The sequence below is a fragment of the Zingiber officinale genome, chromosome 3B (genome assembly GCF_018446385.1).
Source record: "Zingiber officinale cultivar Zhangliang chromosome 3B, Zo_v1.1, whole genome shotgun sequence".
Classification (NCBI taxonomy): Eukaryota; Viridiplantae; Streptophyta; class Magnoliopsida; order Zingiberales; family Zingiberaceae; genus Zingiber; species Zingiber officinale.
In genome coordinates this window covers 15,750,864-15,773,143 of record NC_055991.1, presented here as the reverse complement: position 1 = coordinate 15,773,143, position 22,280 = coordinate 15,750,864, and the positions used below count along the sequence as shown (strand labels likewise).

General features: G+C 37.9%; 3 protein-coding genes across 3 annotated transcripts; 2 read left to right on the top strand and 1 right to left on the bottom strand.

Moving 5' to 3' along the window:
- The first annotated feature begins 7,329 nt into the window (after window positions 1-7,329).
- Window positions 7,330-8,764, top strand: LOC121968100 (BURP domain-containing protein 6-like). Its single transcript, XM_042518604.1, has 3 exons — window positions 7,330-7,403; window positions 7,565-7,688; window positions 7,776-8,764. Exons 1-3 carry the CDS (start codon window positions 7,371-7,373, stop codon window positions 8,567-8,569), a joined length of 951 nt encoding a protein of 316 aa, XP_042374538.1. The 5' UTR covers window positions 7,330-7,370; the 3' UTR covers window positions 8,570-8,764.
- A 1,704-nt stretch (window positions 8,765-10,468) lies between these two features.
- LOC122054703 (protein FAR1-RELATED SEQUENCE 6-like) lies at window positions 10,469-14,243 on the top strand. Its single transcript, XM_042616140.1, has 3 exons — window positions 10,469-12,598; window positions 13,369-13,437; window positions 13,968-14,243. The coding sequence occupies exons 1-3, from the start codon at window positions 10,469-10,471 to the stop codon at window positions 14,241-14,243; spliced, it is 2,475 nt and encodes an 824-aa protein (XP_042472074.1).
- A 288-nt stretch (window positions 14,244-14,531) lies between these two features.
- Window positions 14,532-18,746, bottom strand: LOC122054702 (heat shock protein 90-5, chloroplastic-like). The gene is made up of 3 exons (XM_042616138.1): window positions 18,612-18,746; window positions 15,035-15,142; window positions 14,532-14,854 (listed from the first exon to the last, which is right to left on the bottom strand). Exons 1-3 carry the CDS (start codon window positions 18,744-18,746, stop codon window positions 14,648-14,650), a joined length of 450 nt encoding a protein of 149 aa, XP_042472072.1. The 3' UTR covers window positions 14,532-14,647.
- Window positions 18,747-22,280: the final 3,534 nt, after the last annotated feature.

The window sequence follows — 22,280 nt, the reverse complement described above, 5'->3', positions numbered from 1 at the left end:
TTAGCATTCCAAGCACTTATGTGCTCACTGTTCTAGTTTAGCTTCTGTTTTTGTGCTTTCACCCGTGTAAGAGGCTTCTCCGCCCGAAGGAGTTTTTAGTGCGATCACTTTCCTTGGATTAACAACCTCCCCGGTTGTAACCAAGTCAAACACGGTGCCTCGTTTCTTTCTTGCATTTCTGCTTAGCTAATTTTATACAAGTGTTAGTTTAAGAGTTCGAGAAGGGTTCTTTTGTTTTTTTTTTCAGGACTATTCAACCCCCCCTTCTAGCCGGCCCAACGGTCCTACAAGTGGTATCAGAGCCAGGCGCTCAGTGTGACCAACATCGAGCAAGGGGTTGGCTGGAAGCATTTTCGCTTGATTTTGCCACTTGGAAAAAACATATGCAGGTATTTCTTACAACAGATATTGAATTATTTTTAACAATGAAACTTGGTTTTCAAGCTCCAGAGGACAAGGAAATAGATAAATGGACAAAAAAGGAGCAGGCCGACTTCGTGGCGAACGGCAAAGCAGAGTACCATCTGCTGAGCGTTCTTCCGTCTCAAGAAGTCAACAGGATTGGTAAATACAACTCTGCAAAGGAACTTTGGGAGAAGTTCCTCGAGCTGCACGAAGGAACGTCCGAAGCAAAGCTCGCCAGAAGAGATCTGCTTCGCAATCAGCTCACCAGCCTGCGACTTGGGGAAGACGAGTCAGTCGCGCATCTGCACTCGAGAATAAAAGAAATTATCATCGGACTTTCGAATCTCGGTTACTTCGGAGAAAAGGTAAATAACTGAGATTCGCTCAGGTACGCTCTAAATTCCTTTCCTAGAAATACCAAATGGGCATCATTAGTAGATGCATTTTATATTTCTAAAGATTTAGAAAAGATTTCATTAGAAGAATTCTTTTCAACATTTGAAGTGCATGAGTCAAGATGTGCAGGAATGAAGGAGTCTAAAAATAACGTCGCCCTCAAAGCCTCGAGAGACGAACCAGAATCGGAATCCTCTCTCGACGACGAGGAAATGGTAATGATGGTAAGAAGATTCAAGAAACTTTGTAAATCCAGATCTACTAACCATCCATAGGGAAAGAAGAGAAGAACGATCCGTTGCTACCACTGCGATGAAGAAGGGCACGTCAAGGACAACTGCCCCAAGCTGAAGAACAAGGACAAGGAGAAGGGTAAGAAGCCTATCCAAAAGCGAAAGGCCCTAAAGGCGACGTGGGACGATACATCATCCGAATCGGAAGTCGAAGCTTTCTCCGGACTCGCACTGATGGCGAGTCATCAAGACGACGACTGCGATTCAAGCTCTTCCGAAATGAGCATCGAGAGCATCGATGAAGGGGGAGACACGTCAGAAGAAAGTAGCAGCTCAGGGGGAGAAACGGACAACGAGATCGACAAGGTAAGTCAGGTACGATCTCTTCCTCCCGATAAAATGTTTAAGTTCGTTAAACTTTTAACAAAAGATTGCTGCAAATTAGAAAGTGAAAATAAAATTTTAAAAGTAATTCTAGCTAAGTCTTGTCCCTTAGAAGAATTAGATAAATTAAAACTAGCAAATGAAAAATTGAAACTTGAAAATGATGATTTGAAAATGTAAGTAGATAACTTGAGAAACCATGCATGTTCATCTAAAACTAATGTTAGAAGATTTAATAATTTAAATTGGTACTTTAAATATCACCCTGGACAAATTAGAAACATTTCAAGAAAATATGTTCCTAAAAACCTTTTAGTTAATCCAGTAGGCTGGAACCTATATTGGGTTCCGAAGTCATGCTTAAATTAATTTTAAAATTAAAATTAGCGCTTTAAGTGAGAAAATTAAACAAAGAATTTCTTTATGAGGCTTTGTCTAAGGAAGTGGTTGTTGCTCCAATAACCAAGAAGGTCTAGTGCCTCGCCATGACCTGGAAGCCAAAATATTGAAATAAATGTTTAATTAACTTACTAATGAAGCATTAATACAAGAATTAATTAGTGCTTGAAAAAGGTTATTCAAAACATTTTATTTCAAATTAGAAATTTACTTACTTAGAAATTTTTGTGCCTAAGTCAATATTTTTTTAAAAAAAAAATATTTAAAAATGTAAGTTAGGATTTTTTTTAATTAAAAATTTTTTAGGATTTTTTTTTACTTAGAAATATTCTAAAAAAAAAATCATTTTTTTTTCTAAGTTAAGAACTTTTTTGAAACTAGAAATCTCAGCTTAAATTACTTAGAAAAATTTTCTAAATCTCTTAAAAAATTTTAGAATTACTTTTCTAAGTCTTTAACCCTTATATTGTTTTTCTTGAAACCCCATTTTTTTTGTGATCAAAGGGGGAGAAGGGAAGGTATAAGTCTAGGGGGAAGTAGGTAGATAGATTTAATTTTGTCTATAATTGTAATTTAAGTAAATTTACTTAATTCTATTTTATGTCTATTTTTACCCTAGCTTAACTTGAGTTGATCACACCAAAAAGGGGGAGATTGTTGGAACCCAAAGGTTGTTTTGGTGTGATCAACAAGTTAAGTTAGGTCCTGTGTATTTAACCTTGTGTTTAAGTGTGCAGGAGCTTAGGAACACAGATAGTCGAGCGGAAGACGCAGCTAGCGAGAAGGACGGCACGCTGTGCGTTCGAGGGACGAGGCGCTGCGGAAGAGTACACCGGCGGACGAGAAGGAAGCGCGCGGTGGTTCCGAGGGACGAAAGCCGGAGCGGAAGATTGCTCGGGGAGCAAGAGACGCAGCTAGCGAGAAGGTCGACGACCGAGGGACGAAGACTGCGGATGAGTACGCTGGCGGACGAGGAGGAAACACGCGGCAATTCCGAGGGACGAGAAGCCGGAGGGAAGCACGCTCAAGAAGACCGGAAGTTGGGTTCGGGTGAGCCCTTTTCCGGATGGCAGAGATCACCCAAGCAAGCGGATCCGGAGTAGAAGACCCGGACCGAGCCGAACCAAACCGGAGCAGTGGTCCCCGGATGAAAAAGTCAACGTTGGTTGACTTTGGGCTCCGGGGCGCCCGGACCCAGTATTTTGACCAGATCGAGTTTTGACTCGATCTGAACGTTGGGGGATAAAATTTATCCCCCCAGGGCGCTCGGAATCCTTCCAGGCTTCTGGACCAAGGCTATAAATATAGCCTTGGTCCAGAAGCTTTTCATCAACTCAGTAATTAGCATTCCAAGCACTTGTGTGCTCACTGTTCTAGTTTAACTTCTGTTTTTGTGCTTTCACCGGTGTAAGAGGCTTCTCCGCCGGAAGGAGTTTTTAGTGCGATCACTTTCCTTGGATTAACAACCTCCCCGGTTGTAACCAAGTCAAACACGGTGCCTCGTTTCTTTCTTGCATTTCTGCTTAGCTAATTTTATACAAGTGTTAGTTTAAGAGTTCGAGAAGAATTCTTTTATTTTTTTTTCAGGATTATTCAACCTCCCTTTTTAACCGACCCAACGATCCTACACTCTTGTCCAGTTTAATTTGCTTGTCATTTTCGATTCTTTTTATCTCTCTAAAAGATAATGTTTATCAAATCTAGTTTGCTCTATTTCATTCTGCCTACATTCAATTCATTTGATATTACTTGGGGCATCCTTTATTGACTCATACGTCCAATCTATTTGCTTAGCTCATCTAATTCATTGGTTTGCCCGACGTGTCTTTTATGAATTGCGATTTAATCGATTAATTGTACGGCCCATTTATAAAATAAAAAAAAATCTTTTTCACGTGCTAGATATTGCATAAAAAATTCTTATCACGTGGCAGATATTGCATGCGATCGATTTGAATGATTGCGCATCTCCATCTCATTCAAATGTCACAAATAAATATTTAAAATAGTTTATCATCAATAATTCTGAAGTAACAATTCCATTAAGATTCACATACCATTTTTTTAATCAAATATATAAATTATATATCCATTTCATGAGAATTAACCGGAATGAATTCCCTCTAAATTAAACTCACCATTAGTCTTTCAAAAACACTATTTGTCATATATAATTCAAAACATTGCACTTCACTGCATGCACTGCACAAGATTGATTGGAAGGAATATTTTAATTCATAAGAAAAAATATTCAATTTTTTACCGAACCAATAAATAAATTTCTAAAATATTTAAATCACATATTATAATTTTAAAATTATTAAATTACATACCTATTTTTTATTTTACCCTTATCCTTAAATCAATTCGATTGAAAAAAATCAATCAATTGATTTTTTCCAGTCGAATTGATTTCTTCCTATGTATTTGAAAAAATTCATCAGTTAGTTTCGATCAAAATTAGCTGATAAACTTAAAAATCTCGGAATAACATGAAATCAGTTTCTATGTATTCGTCTAGTTCTCTTGATTGTAAAAATACTATCAAATATCAATTTGACCTAATATATTGAGAACGGTGATTTTTTAAATATAAATGTGTGTATAAAACTAATTCATATTTAAAAATTCATTATGCTCAATATATATAGTCAAAATGATTTTTAATAATATTTTTACAATCATGAGAACTAGACGAACACATAGAAATTAGTTTCATGTTATTTCAAGGTCTCTAGGTCCATCAGCCGATTTCGGTTGAAATCGGTTGATGGACCTAGAGATCTAGAAATGACATGAAATTGGTTTCTATATATTCGTCTAGTTCTCCTGATTGTAAAAATACTATCAAACATCAATTTAACATAATATATTGAGAGTAGTGATTTTTTAAACATAAATATGTTTCAAAATTTAATTTATATTTAAAAAATCACTGCTCTCAATATATTAATTAAATTGATGTTTGAAGATATAGATATAATCATAAGAACTAATTGGATATAGTTTCACTTCATTCTGAACTCTCTAGGTACATCAACCAATTTTGGTCGAATGAACTTACATTGATTTTATTTAGGTTCATTCAGTCGTAGTTTCAAAAAAATCAATGCTCTCAATATATTGCATCAAATTGATATTTGATAGTATTTTTACAATCAACAGAACTATATGAATATATAAAAAAATGATTTCATGTCATTTCAAGGTCTCTAGGTCCATAAGTCGATTCCGGCCAAAATTGACTGATGGACCTAAAGACTTCGGAATGATATGAAATCAGTTCCTGTGCATTCATCTAGTTCTCTTGATTATTAAAATACTATTAAATATCAATTTGACCCAATATATTGAGAACAGTGATTTTTTGAACACAAATATGTCTGAAAAATTAATTTATGTTAAAAAAAATACTATTCTCAATATATTCGGTCAAATTGATATTTGATAGTATTTTTATAATCAGGGCAACTAGACAAATATATAGGAACTAATTTCATATCATTCTAAGATATGATTTTGGTTGAAAACAGTTGATGGATTTTTCAAACAAAATAAAATCAATTTGACTGGAAAAAAATCAGTCGACTGATTTATTTTTCAAGTCGAGTTGATTTTAGGACGAGGATAAAACGGAAAGTGGATAGATTTAATAATTTTTAAATTATGATACATGATTTAAGTATTTAGAAACTTATCTATTAGGTCTGATAAAAAATTAAAAAATATTAATATAACGTGAAGCGAGTGAAAAGAAAATATTTTATAAGAACCATCAATAAATCCTCAATTTCTACTGCATTATATTGCTCATGGCGAACCAGCTCATCGTACTCTTCCTCGGGTTGACCAAATTCATAACACTCGTAGTATTAATAATCAATGGAAATTGTTTGGTTAAATCAGTAAATCTGATTCAATAGATCAAAAATCACATAAGACTATTATATTTGCCACAATAAAAGATATAAATCTACACCAACTCAAGATTCACATCAGAGTTGGTACTTTTTTTAAAATAGACGTAAGAATATTGGGTTACGTTTATGAGCTGTACGTGGCAAGTAGAGGGTAGAGAAAACCAAAGCAAATTCTAGTTAATGCAATAAAAAAAGTTAATTTTATTGCTCTGAGTATTTCGTGTGATAAATTCTTACATAGAGTTCAATAAAATAATTTGATTCAAAGTTGGGACTTACCCAACTTGATGTTCTTTCTTTTTCGAGAAACTATAAGTTTATTAGATTTCAAAGTGTGTGCAACTGTTTATTTTGCTGGCATAAACTCTAAAGGTTATTTGTTTATTAGTGTAAGATATTTGATCCTGTCATCTCTGTAACTTTGTTGTGATTCAAATTCACTAAGCTATTTGATATGCTTACTAGCTTATCGTTTTGCAATTCTGTGTGAATTACCAGATGAAGTCCTGTGATGATTGAATTGAAATTAGAATTTGTTGAAAACCCTAAAACATTCAATATGCAAAAATTGAGGCCCATATAGACATCTCTACTTTCAATCAACATTTTCGGGGCCACGGAGTTCTCAAGGTGGAGACTTCTTAGTATGGTTCTCTTCGAAATTAAAAAATCTAAAATAAAAAAAAAGTTAAAACAATTGGTACTTGTGATGAGCTCTATATTTAATAGATATATATCCCCCACAGGCATAATCGAATTCATACTTGAGTGACAGATTATCATATAAGAGTAAAGATCGAATCCCCGGGAGAACAACTCAATGGATAATAAAATCTCTTTTACCTAGAAAGGCTCATCGGTCACCATGATTTACTCCCTTAATCTCATTGTGGGCAGTGAGGGATACTTGGGATGAGCAAGTTACCTTTTGTCACACAAAGCACGTGCTGGCCCTAGGACCTGGTGTGGTGGCAAGAGATAGGGTGCATTTCCCAAACAATCAGTGTTAAATTCTAAAGCAGAACACACATACGGTGATTGAACAACTAGTGAAGCTTGGGCGTCACGTCAGGAGCCAATCACACTTTTTGGATTTATTTGGTGGGAGAAATATGAGGTCATGTTGCTCATGCTAGTGATATCCTCCATATTCTACCGTTAGACTCATCATCATCTTAATGCTTCTTACGAGTGGTAATATCGAATAAATACCGACGAAAAAAATATTCCATTGATATATTTCATCGATAAATCAAGAAATTTTTATCGTGATGTATGTTGAAGTACAAATCTTGGAGAATTAAATTATCCATGAATAAGAATTGACAGGAATAAATAACCTCCAAATTAAACTCACCGTTAGTCTTTGAGAAATATTATTTGCCTCCTAAATTTCTTTTCCCGTTATCCGATTTATCCATTTTTTGATATATAATTCAAAGCTTTGCACTGTACAATATTGATCGACAGAAATATTTTCATTTATAACAAAAAATATTAATACAACGTGAAATGCATGCGAATTAAGAAAATACTTCAGCTTCCCACCACTTCTCCTCTATATAAGTGAGCCAAAGTGCCTACCCATGAACCATCTACCAATCCTCAATTTCTACTCTGCATTATATTGTTCATGGCGAACCAGCTCATCCTGTTCTTCCTCGGGGTGAGCAAATTCATACCACTCGTAGAATTATTAATCAACGGAACTTGTTTGGTTGAATCAGTCAGTAATCTGATTCAATAGATTTGTCTTGTATGACGTTTATTTGTTTTCTTCGATTAATTATGTGCGCATGAATTTTGATTCGATCGAAATGGTTGCAGCTCCTCTCCGGACTCGTAGCCCATCCATCGGTTGCACTTGCTTCGTCGCCGGAGCTCTACTGGAAAACTGCTCTCCCCAACACTCCCATCCCTAGCTGCATCCGTGACCTCCTTCACCCCCCTGGTTCATTGATTTTTATCCATGTATATTTTTATTACGGTATGATCTTGTTAATTTGGAATCCCAATATATATATCAATTGAATTTCAGAGACAAGCCCGGGCTTATGGACGTTGTCGGAGTCCGAAGAGGAAGCGGTGATTCCCGGAGTCTCCTCCATTTACTACAACGCCGCCAACGTAGCGCAACTCCGCGACAAGTCCTCCCGGTCCCTGTTCTTCCTCGAGAAGGACCTGTTTCCAGGAGCCACCTTCGACTTGCAATTCAAGCGATCCATCCCTAAGCACGCCGACCTCCTCCCTCGCCGCGTGGCCGACGCCCTCCCCTTCTCCTCAAACAAGCTCCCCGACGTCCTCGCGCTTCTCTCCGTCGACCCTAACTCGAAGGAAGCCCGGGAGATGAGCGCGACCCTGGAACGGTGCGAGCGCACGGCGAATGCAAGGGAGACGAAGCACTGCGCCACCTCCATCGAGTCCATGGTGGACTTCGCCGTCTCGGCTCTGGCCACCGACTATGTCAGCGCGGTGTCGACAGTCGCGAACGCCACGGCGGCGGCGGCGATGCAGCGGTACGTGGTGGAGGGGTTCGAAAGGATGGGCGGGGAGGGGCTGGGCGTTTTCTGCCACGCCGAGCCATACGCGTACGTTGTGTTCCACTGCCACGCGGTTGGGAAGGGGATGATGAGGGAGTACGCGGTGAGCCTGAAGGGGAGCGGCGGGAGCCGAGTGGAGGCGATCGCAGTTTGTCACCTGGACACGACGTCGTGGAATCCGCAGCACGTGATGCTCCAGGTGCTGCAGGTGAAGCCGGGGAGCGCAGTGCCGGTGTGCCATTTCCTGCCCAGCGACCATGTCCTGTGGACCCCTCGCCAACAAATGCTGTGACTAATAATCTAAACGACTGCTATGTCTCTGCCTCTATTATCGTTGCTTGTGCCTGTATACGTAAAGTATGTGCCTACGTTGTCTGTGCTTATGTATAGTCTAAACGACTGCAGTAGTCTGAACGATGTGGTGGTCGGTGTGTACCCATTAATGGATTAGCAAATAAATATATTTACTAAAGCGCATCGTTTCTAATTCGTTTTTAATTTCGATTACCAAACTAACAAAAAAATAATGAAATGACGTTTTCTTTTTAAAAAAATATTTTTATTCCAATATTCCTTTTTATGAAATCTAGCTAATACGTACCACTCAATTTCAATTGTGTCTAAGAACTATTAAGATATTCATGATCATGAGAGCTCTCTAAGAACTCCTCGATGTTATATCAATGCTATGTCAAGAATAAAAAATCTCGCACTTCTCTTTATTATAAAAAAATTCTCCTAACAATTTCTTAATGGATCCTATATTTTCACATAAATTATTATTTTTTAATATTTATTATTTTAAAAAAATAAATTTAAAATTTATAGACTTGCGAGCTCAGGCTCGAGCTCGGCTCGTTTAAAGAATTCAAGAACTTGTTCGTTTATAGGCTCGTGAACTCGAGCTCGAACTCGACTCGATTAAATGGCTCACAAACATGTCCAATGATGTGTTGATTTAGGAAGTTTAATATAGTAGTTTGGGATGTTCAATGATATATTAAGTTTATGTTATTTAATTATTAGGTTTGTTGAATATTTATTCAAATGAATTTTCAAATTCGTTTAACAAGCCTGCAAAATAAGCTCTAAAATGAGCTTTAAACGAGCTCTAAAACGAGCTCGAGCTCGCTTAACGAATTAAGCTCATTAATTATGATAATCGAGCTACTAACGAACCAAACTCGAACTATTCACAAGCTTGGTAATTCCAAAACGAGCTGAGTTCAAGCCTTGTGATAAAAATTCAATTCGAGCTTGAGCTCGAATATAATTTAGAGAAATGATATATATCTCGAATCTTCATCTCGAATTCCTATCTCGACTCATGTGGCCTCCAGCCTGGACATTTCCACATCAGCACAAATTTTCTCTCCGCCCGCCTCTTCTCCATCTCGAACTCTATTTTCTCTTCTCTCCACTTACCTAAACCCTAAGAGCTCTCTCCGCTCTCCGCCCCATCGTGTCTCTCCGCTCTCCTCCCCCATCCAACGCTCTCTCGTCGCGCTTCGCCCCATCCAACGCGATCTCGTCGCTCTTCGCGCTTCGATCTCCGCTCTCCCCATCTCGAACGCTCGGCCCCAAGGCAACCTAGATTCTTCCCCTCGCCCCCGCCCTGCCCGAAATCTGTCCTGAGGCCAGGTATCAAGTATTACTTAGCCGATTTTACGATTTTTGTGATTTCTTTTTGTCCAAATCAACTTGCTTCGATTTTGATCTTCATTTTCCTCGATGTTCTTCTGTTTAGTTGCTCTGCTCACCTCAGGATAACTGCTGGGTTCGACTCTCCTTGCAAACAAGACTAGACTGTGGCACAATCCGGTCAGTGGTTTGATTCTATCTCGGTCAGACTTAGTAAATTTTTTAGATTTTTTTTTTTTGAGTATTGTGAGGGGGCTGCTGTATCGCATGTGCCTAACACGATAAAGGGGAAGACTTTCATTTTACAGTCACGGTCACTTTACAGATAAACTAGAAGATCTAGGATTGAGTTGTCGGGGTTCTCCTATGAATAAGACTCTTTTCCTTATTTGATTTCAACTCCCTCCTTTATTTTATGGAAGAAAATTCCTTGCTAATTTCACTGGATACTTCACTTTTTGAATCTATTTTCTATTTTTTTATATAAAAAAAAATGTAGGTGAATACTTATCTGCCTTCTATTTTGAATAAATGTAGGTGAAAAATAGTCATGGAACAAGGAAAAAGTGATTCAAATGAGGTAAATGATAACAACGAGAATGTGCATCAAGACCTATCTCCGTCTAGTTTAAATGAAGTCATGATTCCTAAGATTGGAATGACTTTTTTATCTGAAGATGAAGTTCGTAATTTTTATAAATCCTATGCTCAGAATGTTGGTTTCGGTATTTCCAAATTAGGTGGAAAGAAGGGAGATGATGGAAAGCAAAAATATTTTTGTTTTGGATGTGCCAAAAGTGGTAAAACAGTATCTCAAGGAAAAAATGCTTTGTACCCTAGACCTTCTACTAAGACGAATTGCAAAGCTAAGATTAATGTTGTTATTCGGAATGATGATAACTTTGTGATAAATAGTGTATCTCTTGAACATAATCATGTCTTGAGCCCGGGAAAGTCACGACATTTTAGATGTAATAAATTATTGGATTCAACTACAAAGAGGAAACTTGAATTAAATGATCAAGCAGGAATAACTTTAAGTAAAAGTTTTCATTCATTGGTAGTTGAGGCTGGAGGCTATGAGAATTTGTCATTTGATGAGAGAAAGTGTAGGAATTTTATTTCAGAAGCTAGAAGGTTGAGGTTAGGGGATGGAGATGCTGAAGCCTTGAGTAATTATTTTTGCCGCATGCAAAGTCGGAACTCAAACTTCTTTTATGTGCTTGATTTAGATGAAGAATCTCGAATAAGAAATGTTTTTTGGGCAGATGCAAGATGTAGGGCTGCATATGATTACTTTTCTGATGTCGTGACTTTTGATACAACTTATTTAACTAATAGTTATGACATGCCATTTGCTCCTTTTGTTGGGGTGAATCATCATGGTCAATCCATTTTGCTTGGATGTGGATTATTATCAAGTGAAGATTCAGAAACATTCATATGGTTGTTCAAATCTTGGCTGACATGTATGCTTGGACGTGCTCCAAAGGCCATAATCACAGACCAATGTCGTGCCATGGCAATTGCTATTGAAGAGATATTTCCGAATTCTCATCATCGTTTGTGTCTTTGGCATATAATGAAAAAACTACCAGCAAAGTTAGGTGGTCATGCTCAATATAAAATGATAAAGAAACAATTGAAGAATATTGTTTACAACTCGCTTACTGTTGATGAATGTGATGAGAGATGGATGACAATGATTGAGCATTTTAATTTGGAGAACAATGACTGGTTGAAATCTTTGTATGAACAATGGAATAAATGGATACCTGTGTACGTCAAAGACAAGTTTTGGGCAGGTATGTCCACATCTCAAAGGAGTGAAAGTATGAATGCTTTTTTTGATGAATATGTTCATTCCAAAACTTCTTTGAAGCAATTTGTTGAACAGTATGATAATGCTCTGAAAAAGAAGATTGAAAAAGAAAAACATTTGGATTTTGGTTCATTTAATTCAATGATACCGGTAATTACTGGTTATCCTATTGAAAGACAATTTCAAAGTTTCTACACTAACAACTTATTTAAGTTGTTCCAAGATGAGATAAGAGGGTTGATGTTTTGCAATACCTCACTAGTGAGGCAAGAAGGGGTTGCTTTTATATTTGAAGTGGTAGAAACTTTGTTGGGAAAAAATGGAGACCCTATAAGAGATGCTTCCTTCAGGGTACACTATACCGAGTTAGATTGTCAAGTTAAGTGTCTATGCCATCTTTTTGAGTTTCGTGGAATTTTATGTAGGCATGTGATCTCTGTATTGATACGAATGAAGGTGATTGAGGTTCCTATGAATTATATTATGGATCGATGGCGCAAAGATATTAAGCGTGGTTATCAAAGTATCACTAATATTTATGATGAATATGTTTGTGATGAAGAAAGACATCGGTATAATATTCTCACTCCATTGATACAAGAGGTTCAACAACTTGGAGCAAATAATGATGACAGTTGTTCTATTTTGGTTAAAATCTTAAAAGATGCGAAGGAAAAATTGATTGCTATTCAGACAGATCATTCAAGGGCGGACCAACTGAAAGAAGCATCTACATCGAGTTCAAAAACAATACACTCTCCATTAAAAGTACGATCTCGAGGTTGTCCACCCACAAAGAGGAAACAATCTAAGATTGAACAAATTGTGAAGAAATCAGTTGCAAAGGCCAGAAAAAAGGTATGTTTTATTATGTTTTAAGCGATAGAGGATTATTGTTCGGTACCTATAAGATAACTTTTGCTTGATATACTTTGTTGTAGTCAAATATCTCTATTTACTATTTATAGGGTTCTTTGTTGGATACAATTTCAGGTGATTAATTCTGTGACAACTAGCCAAGGAACATCATAATATGCGTTTCTTAAAATATGATGTCAAAGCAAAGGTTAGTCCCTATAATTTGTCCAAATTGTTAATAACGTTTGTACAATATTAAGTAGTGTGATTCACTTCATCTGTCATCAGTAAATTAGGTTATTTTCTTGAGATGTTGTCAATACACTGCTATGTTGTCACAAATATTATTGAAAGTTAATAGGAGGATTCTCTGGATCATTTTTTGTGCTATTCCTTTTTGCCATTTTGGTTTACATGAATGACATTCCATCCCCAGTGACTTTTCCAGCCGTCTTCTTTTGCATGTTGGCACACAGAATTTTCAGCTACGAAGAATGGTTGTTTCTCTTTTAGCTTGGGCATTCCTCTCAATTGGATATCTTCTAACTAGTAACAAAATTTTTCGGATAACAAATTAACTGGATCAATTGAAACTGATGAAGAAATGATAAAGTCTTTGGTCACGCTTGGACATTGCAAAGATAACACTACAACTAAAACAGTCAAAACTATCAAGTTGGTGGTTCCCACCTTTTCTTAGTTAATTTCTCTATAATTATTTGATGATCCATCATGCTAAGCTGATTTGGTTTTCATTGATTTGCTTGCAGGTCATCGAGGGCCCAACGGTGAGTGTAGAAGAGCTCACCAACATGGAAAATGGCAAGCATGATTCCCTTGTACATTCTGATGGTGAAAAAAGATTTGAAGACTGATCTGGAGACTAAGCAGAAGCTCTGAGAGACTATATATTCTGCTTACATTCTCTCTTAGTTTGTTTCTGATGGGCCCACCTTTTTTTGCTGGTTACTAAAGACGAAGTTTTTTTTGAGAAATATGATTTGAACTTTTGTTTTGATTGAGCAGATTTGTTGTGATAATTGATGCTTATTCTCTAAAGTTTATAAGGTCATGTAATGCGAGTTCAATACTTTGTATTCTTCCTATTTCCACTCTAGTTGGTGATCATACTCTAGTTCTGTCAATTTAATATGTGAAATTCCCCTCACTTATACTTCCGGCCTTACCTTAAAGAGGGGCTTTGATAATTCTTTTTTGCACGACATTGATTGCTTAGACCTGTGAAGATCTTATATTTTGAAGACATTGATTACATTAAACCAGGATTTATTTATTTATTTGTTTTTGCAAACAGGACAGCCTGATTAATATTCTGCTATTTGAAATTTACTTTTGGTAACCTGTGAAGATTATCCATGATGAACAACTTACCAAAACCTTTTTCTCTTGCTGTGCAAAAAGCAACCCAAGGAGAAATGCTGCTTCAGGCGATGATTGGAGATTTGCCTTTGCCGCCGGCACAAAAGGACCAGTCAATGACTCTTTCAAGAGTTCACCCAAATCAAAAAGTGTCGATAGCCGTGGTAGTTCTCGATACAGTGACCCGGCCCAAAATGGTGAGACCAGTCTGAATTCTGATAGTCGACGGACACCAGACAGATTACCTCCACAACCACCACACTAAGATTCTCTACTAGGACGCTAAGTTGTGACACGAAAACACAACCTTCTCTTGTCTCTCTTGCATTTGCATTATTTGGTTCAAGTAAGAGTAGCAAAACTGATGGATCTTTTTACCCAATCTTAAATAAATAAATCACGAAAACTTCATGACCTTTGATATGAGGGGTCAAATGATCTACAATGCATTTCGTACACAAATCGATCTCATGACCTATTAAAACGATACACATACAAATACCAACAGTCAACCTTGGGGCCTTTCAGCCAACATAATGATTATACACTTCGTTCTCGCTGATCGTTATGACAAAATTAATACCCTCAACCTACACTACTCCCTTTCTCATCACCTTGGCCCCTTCTCATCACCTTTGCCTAATCCACAAATAATCTCAAGGAATCGATTTAATCCTTCCAAGGATCATCCTCTGTCCTCACTTCTGATGGTTCGACCACCTCTGCCTCTACTGTCTCAAAGCTGCCCTCAGAGCTTGTTGCCTCGGCATCAGCTTCTTCTGCTGCTCCCAGTGAGTCTGTTCTTCCCCACCTTCCACCAAGTGCAATGACCATCATCTCATAGATTTTGTTTCCCACTTCAGCAGGATTGTCAGGCTGAGGAATAAACAAAACTTGGTTATTGACGAAATTGGAGAATTTCTTTCTTAAACAAAAATTATTATATTTGATTAACCTAAAAGTCTGGATAGAGAATATCGGTATATCCATAGAAAAAATACAGGTGATATGACTTGATGAACAGATGTGAATGAAAGAGGTCGAGCTGTGACTCACAGTATAACCACTGGATATTAGTGCCGTGTCATATGGTAAATCCACGCCCCTCTTTGCTTCTGCACTGCTTGGATCATTCTTGTAGCCATGTTCTAGAACAAGCAATTTCTATTTGCCATATAGAAATAACTATTTTTGCTTCTTTCAGGCATGTTTTGGAGGGAGATATAAACTATTTTTGCTTGGATTTAACATAACACGTAATACTGCCATACAATTTCACATTCTTGCTTGGCTAAACAAGTATCAGAGATGAGAACTAAGTCCCGAAAGAAAAACAACGCTAAATAAATCATTACAAAATGTTCAAACCATTATATAACATGTTTCGCATCATCCATCTTAACTAAAAACTAATTATCCCATCACATTACAATACCAACATTAGTCAACACTAATTAACCACCTAAACTAATAAACCAATTAGCCTTCAGCTGGTTCTTACAAACATTTAATCTGTCATATTACAACAACAACATTACTCAAAACTAATTAACAAGACCGAACTAACAGAGTAATAAGGTATACGGCCAAAAGAGTCAAATTCACTATAACTAATATCCAGACCACTGATGGTACATTCCAATTTCCTAGAATATGTCCACGAGAAGCAATGTGTTCACTTCCTAACCTTGACTCTATTCTACCTAACCTTCCACGACATCTTTCACTGCTATCTTCATCAGACAAAGTATCGGCTACCACCCATTTTTGCCAACCATGTTGGCCACATCCATAATACCTCCTTCCGGGATTTTTGATCGATCTAGAAACACATACCAATGTTCTTCGTCCGCAGACTCTGCATGGTACATGTTCAAACTTCGTATTGTCGATGGAGCTGTAACTTGATGATGACATGAAATACCACCCTATTAAGCAAACGAGAATTACTTAGATTCAAATGTTTTTTAATGGTCATAGATTGTATGCTAAATCAATTCAAAAACAGAAAATAAGCAATTTTTGCATTACTGTATAAATCAGAGAAAGAACATCTCTTGAAATATTTTTGCATCTCTTGAAATACAAGAATGAGGGTTCACTTCATGGAAAGAAAAAAAACCGATAGAGAAAGAACATAGAAAAAATATATCAAAAAGACATAGACTTAGAAAAGAAGTTCACTAATAGTGATGAGTAGACCATAGTTTAATTAAGGGAAGCAAAAGGGAATGGAGTTGCTAAGAGATGCCTATTAGTGCAGTACTGCCCTCTATCAAAATGACTTTTGTTTCGGTTGACTCTGCTCCAAATAAATTCTATTGATCTGATTCATAAACTTTTTAGATTACGTCTCAGTTTATTAAGCTTAAACATAATCAAACTTTGCTCTTAACTCAGTTTAATTAAGTCATTTTTGAGGTTGAATGTCCTGTGGATTGTAAAATGAAAGTCTTCCCCTTTATCGTGTTAGGCACATGCGATACAGCAGCCCCCTCACAATACTCAAAAAAAAAAAAATCTAACAAATTTACTAAGTCTGACCGAGATAGAATCAAACCACTGACCGGATTGTGCCACAGTCTAGTCTTGTTTGCAAGGAGAGTCGAACCCAGCAGTTATCCTGAGGTGAGCCGAGCAACTAAACAGAAGAACATCGAGGAAAATGAAGATCAAAATCGAAGCAAGTTGATTTGGACAAAAAGAAATCACAAAAATCGTAAAATCGGCTAAGTAATACCTGATACCTGGCCTCAGGACAGATTTCGGGCAGGGCGGGGGCGAGGGGAAGAATCTAGGTTGCCTTGGGGCCGAGCGTTCGAGATGGGGAGAGCGGAGATCGAAGCGCGAAGAGCGACGAGATCGCGTTGGATGGGGCGAAGCGCGACGAGAGAGCGTTGAATGGGGGAGGAGAGCGGAGAGACACGATGGGGCGGAGAGCGGAGAGAGCTCTTAGGGTTTAGGGAGGCGGAGAGAAGAGAAAATAGAGTTCGAGATGGAGAAGAGGCGGGCGGAGAGAAAATTTGTGCTGATGTGGAAATGTCCAGGCTGGAGGCCACATGAGTCGAGATAGGAATTCGAGATGAAGATTCGAGATATATATCATTTCTCTATAATTTAAACGAGCTGAACTCGAGCTTAATACTGTTCAAATTGATATAACTTGTTTACATCCCTACTCCCATTATGGATGCTCTTAATTGAGTGTATATTTACATGTAAATATTCGTTTGTACCATGAAGATTTTATTATTTACCTTTGTTTTTAAATTTAAATTAATTTAGATAATGTATCAATTTTAATTAGAACTACCATATGGATCTAAACTATTTAAATTTTAAATATGATCTCTCTATTATATTTTATATGTTAAGACCAGTACGGGTTAGAGAGGGTGAACAACTTTAATCGTGTCATCGTTGAGAATGTAGTAAAAACTTAAAAATATAACATAATACACAATCAATTTTACTTGATTTATAGGCTCCCAAAATGACTATATCTAAAACCTAGTCCAAATAACTACCATCATTAATCTTCGCATTCTTGAATACCTTCCGAATATAGAGAAACCTTTTACAACTTATGTTTATATGAACACAATAAGAAAATAAGAATATAAATATAAATAAAAGTGAAAATAACTTTTTATAATGATCTTTGCTTTTGCTTGCTAGTTTGTTGTATTGGATTGTCTTTTGATATAGTAAATGTTCGGAATACTATCAAAGTCTCATATTAAAAATATATATAAAAAAATTATGGATTTAAAAAATGAAGCATATCTTCATTGGTATAAGATTTCTTCAGTAAAGCAAAAAATAAATGCATGAGGGTTTAGATCTTAAGAAAAATATATTACTAATCCTGTCCGAAACCGTGAAGTTGGAAAGCTAGGAGGTGGCAACTTCGCTGATCGTATGTGGACTTCGTTCTGCTCTGCAAAACAAACGACGTTAGTGCCGGGCTAGGGAAGGGGTCCCCGACGTTGGCCCTACGACACTTAAGTCAGTCATCGGAATATGGAGAAAGGCGGAACAACAGTATCAATAGTAGAACTCAATAATAAAGCGTACCTCCACTGGTGAAGCTAAGGACCCCCCTTTATATAGAGCCTTGGTGGGCGATATGTGCGCTTCTCAAGGCATGGTCACGCTCTCCCAGGTGTCTCATGATAAGGCCTTGTCAGAAAAGTACCCCTAACATCATACCTTAACAGGGCATGCATATCCCTAACGCGGCAGTAGAACCTTCGGTCGTACGATTCGCCTGTCGACCATGTCTCATGTCAACGACACTATCTCCTAAAAGGATGTCGAGAGATACTACAGTGGTCCTGTTGATTGGCCAAGTGGGGTAGTCGCTCAGCAGGGAGTCTCGGCTGAGTGGCTTCCCCGCTCGGTCAAGCAGTGGGATTTGGCCATGGAAGGAGCGAAGTCCCTGCCGAGCGGCAACCCTGCTCCGTCCATGGCTAGGTCCTGCTGTTTGGCCGAGCGGGGAAGCTGCTCGGCTGGAACTCTGCTCCATCCTTGGCCAGGTCCCGTACGACGTCCTGCCACTCCGTATCGAGCGTCGGCTGTCTTGAGTATCATCCCAAGCCTGAGTGGGAGTCAGCTTGGACCTGTCTCTTACCGGTTGAGCCTGATCGCCCAACCAGCCATTGTAATTGTCCTCTGCTCGGCCCTTTGACATCCGGGCGTTGATCACCTTGACTTTGATCTCCACCCTGGAAGTTAACCATCTTGTGCTAGATAGGCTTTCCTCCATCGTCAAATAACAAGCCTCCGCCTCAAGTCTAATCGAAGGAGGCTGCAAGTCTGACTGACTGGACCAGTAGTCTTTGATGAATTCCACACTTTTGTCGTTTGACCTCTCATGGCCCGATAGGGTATATAAACGCCACTCGGTCTAAGTCCTTCGAAGCGATTGTGTTTCAGCCATTCAGTTGTGTGATAATCACTTACTCACGCCAGTTGGGCAATGAGCGACAACACTTGTGAAAAAATTCCTTTTCTGGCACTCCTTGGCCGAGCGCTCTGACGTCATCCATATTTCTCGGAGACCATTCAAATCCCTAATCATTATGTCCGAGCACGTGACCATGCTTTTTAACTAAGGCTCATTAATGTTGTCTGGTGGCTGAGCGCCATATGTCCTTTTTTCTGTCACCGCACGTTTGACGTGATAGGCGGATATCGGCCGGCAACATTATAGACAGATATCGGCCGGCAACATGATAGGCGCCTTTTCGAATTCAACGACTTAATCTTCTCTTAGTTTTTCACAGCCATGGATCGGACGGCTCGGGTCGATTGGCCACGAGGTTTATAAACCTCGCGTGCATCGCCTTCTTCCTCACTTCGCTCACCTTCGTTTTCGAGTTCTCCGGCAACATTTTGTTTCTTCTGTCTCTCCAGTGATCTTCCAGTAAGCTTCCTCCCCCTTTCAATCGGATCTTTTCATTGCACTTCTGTTGGTTGCTACTCGGAAAACCTAGAGGTTCCACTGTACAAAAATTTTGTACAAAGGTCTGAACCTTTTCCTAGCTACCATGTGTTCTTTTAAATTAAATTTTGGATCGCCTGCGGAACTTAACACGTTTGATCCAAAACTTAATCTATTCGTTCTTTTAGGTTTTGACTTGGATCTCCTGCGGAACTTAACACGTTCGACCCAAATCACCTTAAGTTATTAATTCCATTAAATATTAATTTCCATAATTAGTTCCCAGTACTGACGTAGCGAGGCACACGGCCTTCTTGGATATGGGAGCAACCACCACCGACTAGACAAAACCTTTTATAGAAATCTAATATTTAATTTCCTAAAATAACTTTAGGTTAACCAAAAAGAACAATCAAATCACAAGGAAAAGAAAAAACAAAAGAACACAACATCGAAAAACATATTCGAAATTCTAGAACGTAAGCCTCTTGTATTTGGTATTATTTCCATAAATAACTAGTATGATGCGGAAAGAAAAATTACTAGTTATACCTTGTAGAAAAACCTCTTGATCTTCTACCGTATTCCTCTTCTAACCTCGGACGTTGTGTGGGCAACGATCTTCCGAGATGAGAAACCACCAACCACCTTCTTCTCCTCCTAGCTAGGTTCGGCCACAAAGAAAGAAGCTTCACCAAGGAAGAAAATCAAAACACTAACCAAGCTCCAAGAGATGCTAGCTTCCTCTCCTTCTTCTTCTCCTTCTCCAAGTAGTATCCGGCCACCACAAGAGCTCCAAGCCTTTGAGAGAGGTTCGGCCACCACAAGAGGAAGAGAGGGAGATGATGATGATGGCCGACCACACCAAGGAACAAAAGAGGGAGAAAAAATAATAGAGGTTGTGTCTCATGAAGGCACCCCTACCCCTTCTTTTATATTCCTTGGCCTAGGTAAATTAGGAAATTTAATTACAATAAAATTTCCTTAATTTCCTTGACATGATTTAATTGAGAAAAATAAAATAAAATTTCCCAAATTAAACTCCAATGGCCGGCCACATCAATGAAGGAAAAAATTAGACAAGTTTTAATCAACAATTAAAACTTCCTAATTTATTTCCGAAAATTTTTTAAAAATAAAATTTCTCTTTAAAAATCTCTTCATGGTTGATAAAAGGAAATTTCTATAATTTTAATTTTATCAACATGTGGATAATTTTAAAGAGAAAATAAAATATCTCACCAATCTACAAATAAGGAAAGAGATCTAATCTCTTTCTTTAATCTTTTGTAGATCTTTTACAAGAGAGATATTTTAATTTTAATTCTCTTTAATAAATTATTTCTTCCACATAATAAAAATTAAAATTAAAATCCCTTTTAAATTTAATTTGGCCGGCCCCCACTAGCTTGGGTTCAAGCTAGGGCCGGCCACCCCAAAGGTCGGCCTAGCTTGGTTCCCAAGCTAGCTTGGCCGACCCCCTATTGGTGGGTATAGGTGGGTATAGAACTCTATAAATAAGAGGCTACGATAGGGACCGAGAGGAGGAATTGGTTTTGGTCTCCCGATAAAATTAAGCATCCCGTGTTCGCCCCGAACACACAACTTAATTTTATCAATAATAATTCATTCCACTAGAGAACTATTATTGAACTACCGCACCAATCCCAAATTACATTTTTGGGCTCCTTCTTATTATGAGCGTGTTAGTCTCCCTATGTTTAAGATATCGAATGTCTACTAATTAAGTGAGTTACTGACAACTCATTTAATTAATATCTAAGTCCAAGAGTAGTACCACTCAACCTTATCGTCATGTTGGACTAAGTCCACCTGCAGGGTTTAACATGACAATCCTTATGAGCTCCTCTTGGGGACATTATCAACCTAGTATCTCTAGGACACAGTTTCCTTCTATAATCAACAACACACACTATAAGTGATATCATTTCCCAACTTATCGGGTTTATTGATTCATCGAACTAAATCTCACCCATTGATAAATTAAAGAAATAAATATCAAATATATGTGCTTGTTATTATATTAGGATTAAGAGCACACACTTCCATAATAACTGAGGTCTTTGTTCCTTTATAAAGTCAGTATAAAAGAAACGACCTCAAATGATCCTACTCAATACACTCTAAGTGTACTAGTGTAATTATATAGTCAAGATAAACTAATTCCTAATTACACTATGACCTTCCAATGGTTTGTTTCTTTCCATTTTGGTCATGAGCTACTGTTTATAATTTATAAGGTATTGATAACATCATCTTCTGTATGTGACACCACATACTATGTTATCTACAATATAAATTAATTGAACAACTACAACAAATGTAGATGATTTGACCAAATGTGATTCTTTATTCAAAATAAATGTTTACAAAAGCTTAGGCTTTCAGTATACACTCTAACAATCTCCCACTTATACTAATGACTAAGCTGCCATATCTTCTGCCATATATCTGATTCTCATTCCCTCCACATGTCGATCGAAAGCTTTTTCGGAAGGGCCTTTGTGAAAGGATCGGTTTCCGCTGATGCAATCTTGGCGATGACAACTTCTCTTCGCTTCACGATATCTCGTATCGGTGGTACTTGCGCTCTATATGTTTACTTGCCTTATGGGCTCGTGGTTCCTTGAAGTTTGCACCACTATTATCACAATAAATTGTGATGATTTTGGGCAAACCAGAATCACATCTAAGTCCATTAGAAAATTCCGAGCCATAATGCTTCTTTAGCCGCCTCAGAAGGTCTACATACTCGACTTCCATGGTTGAGTCCGAAACGCATTGCTTAACACTCCTCCATGAAATGGCTCCACCTCTAAAGTAAACACATAGCCT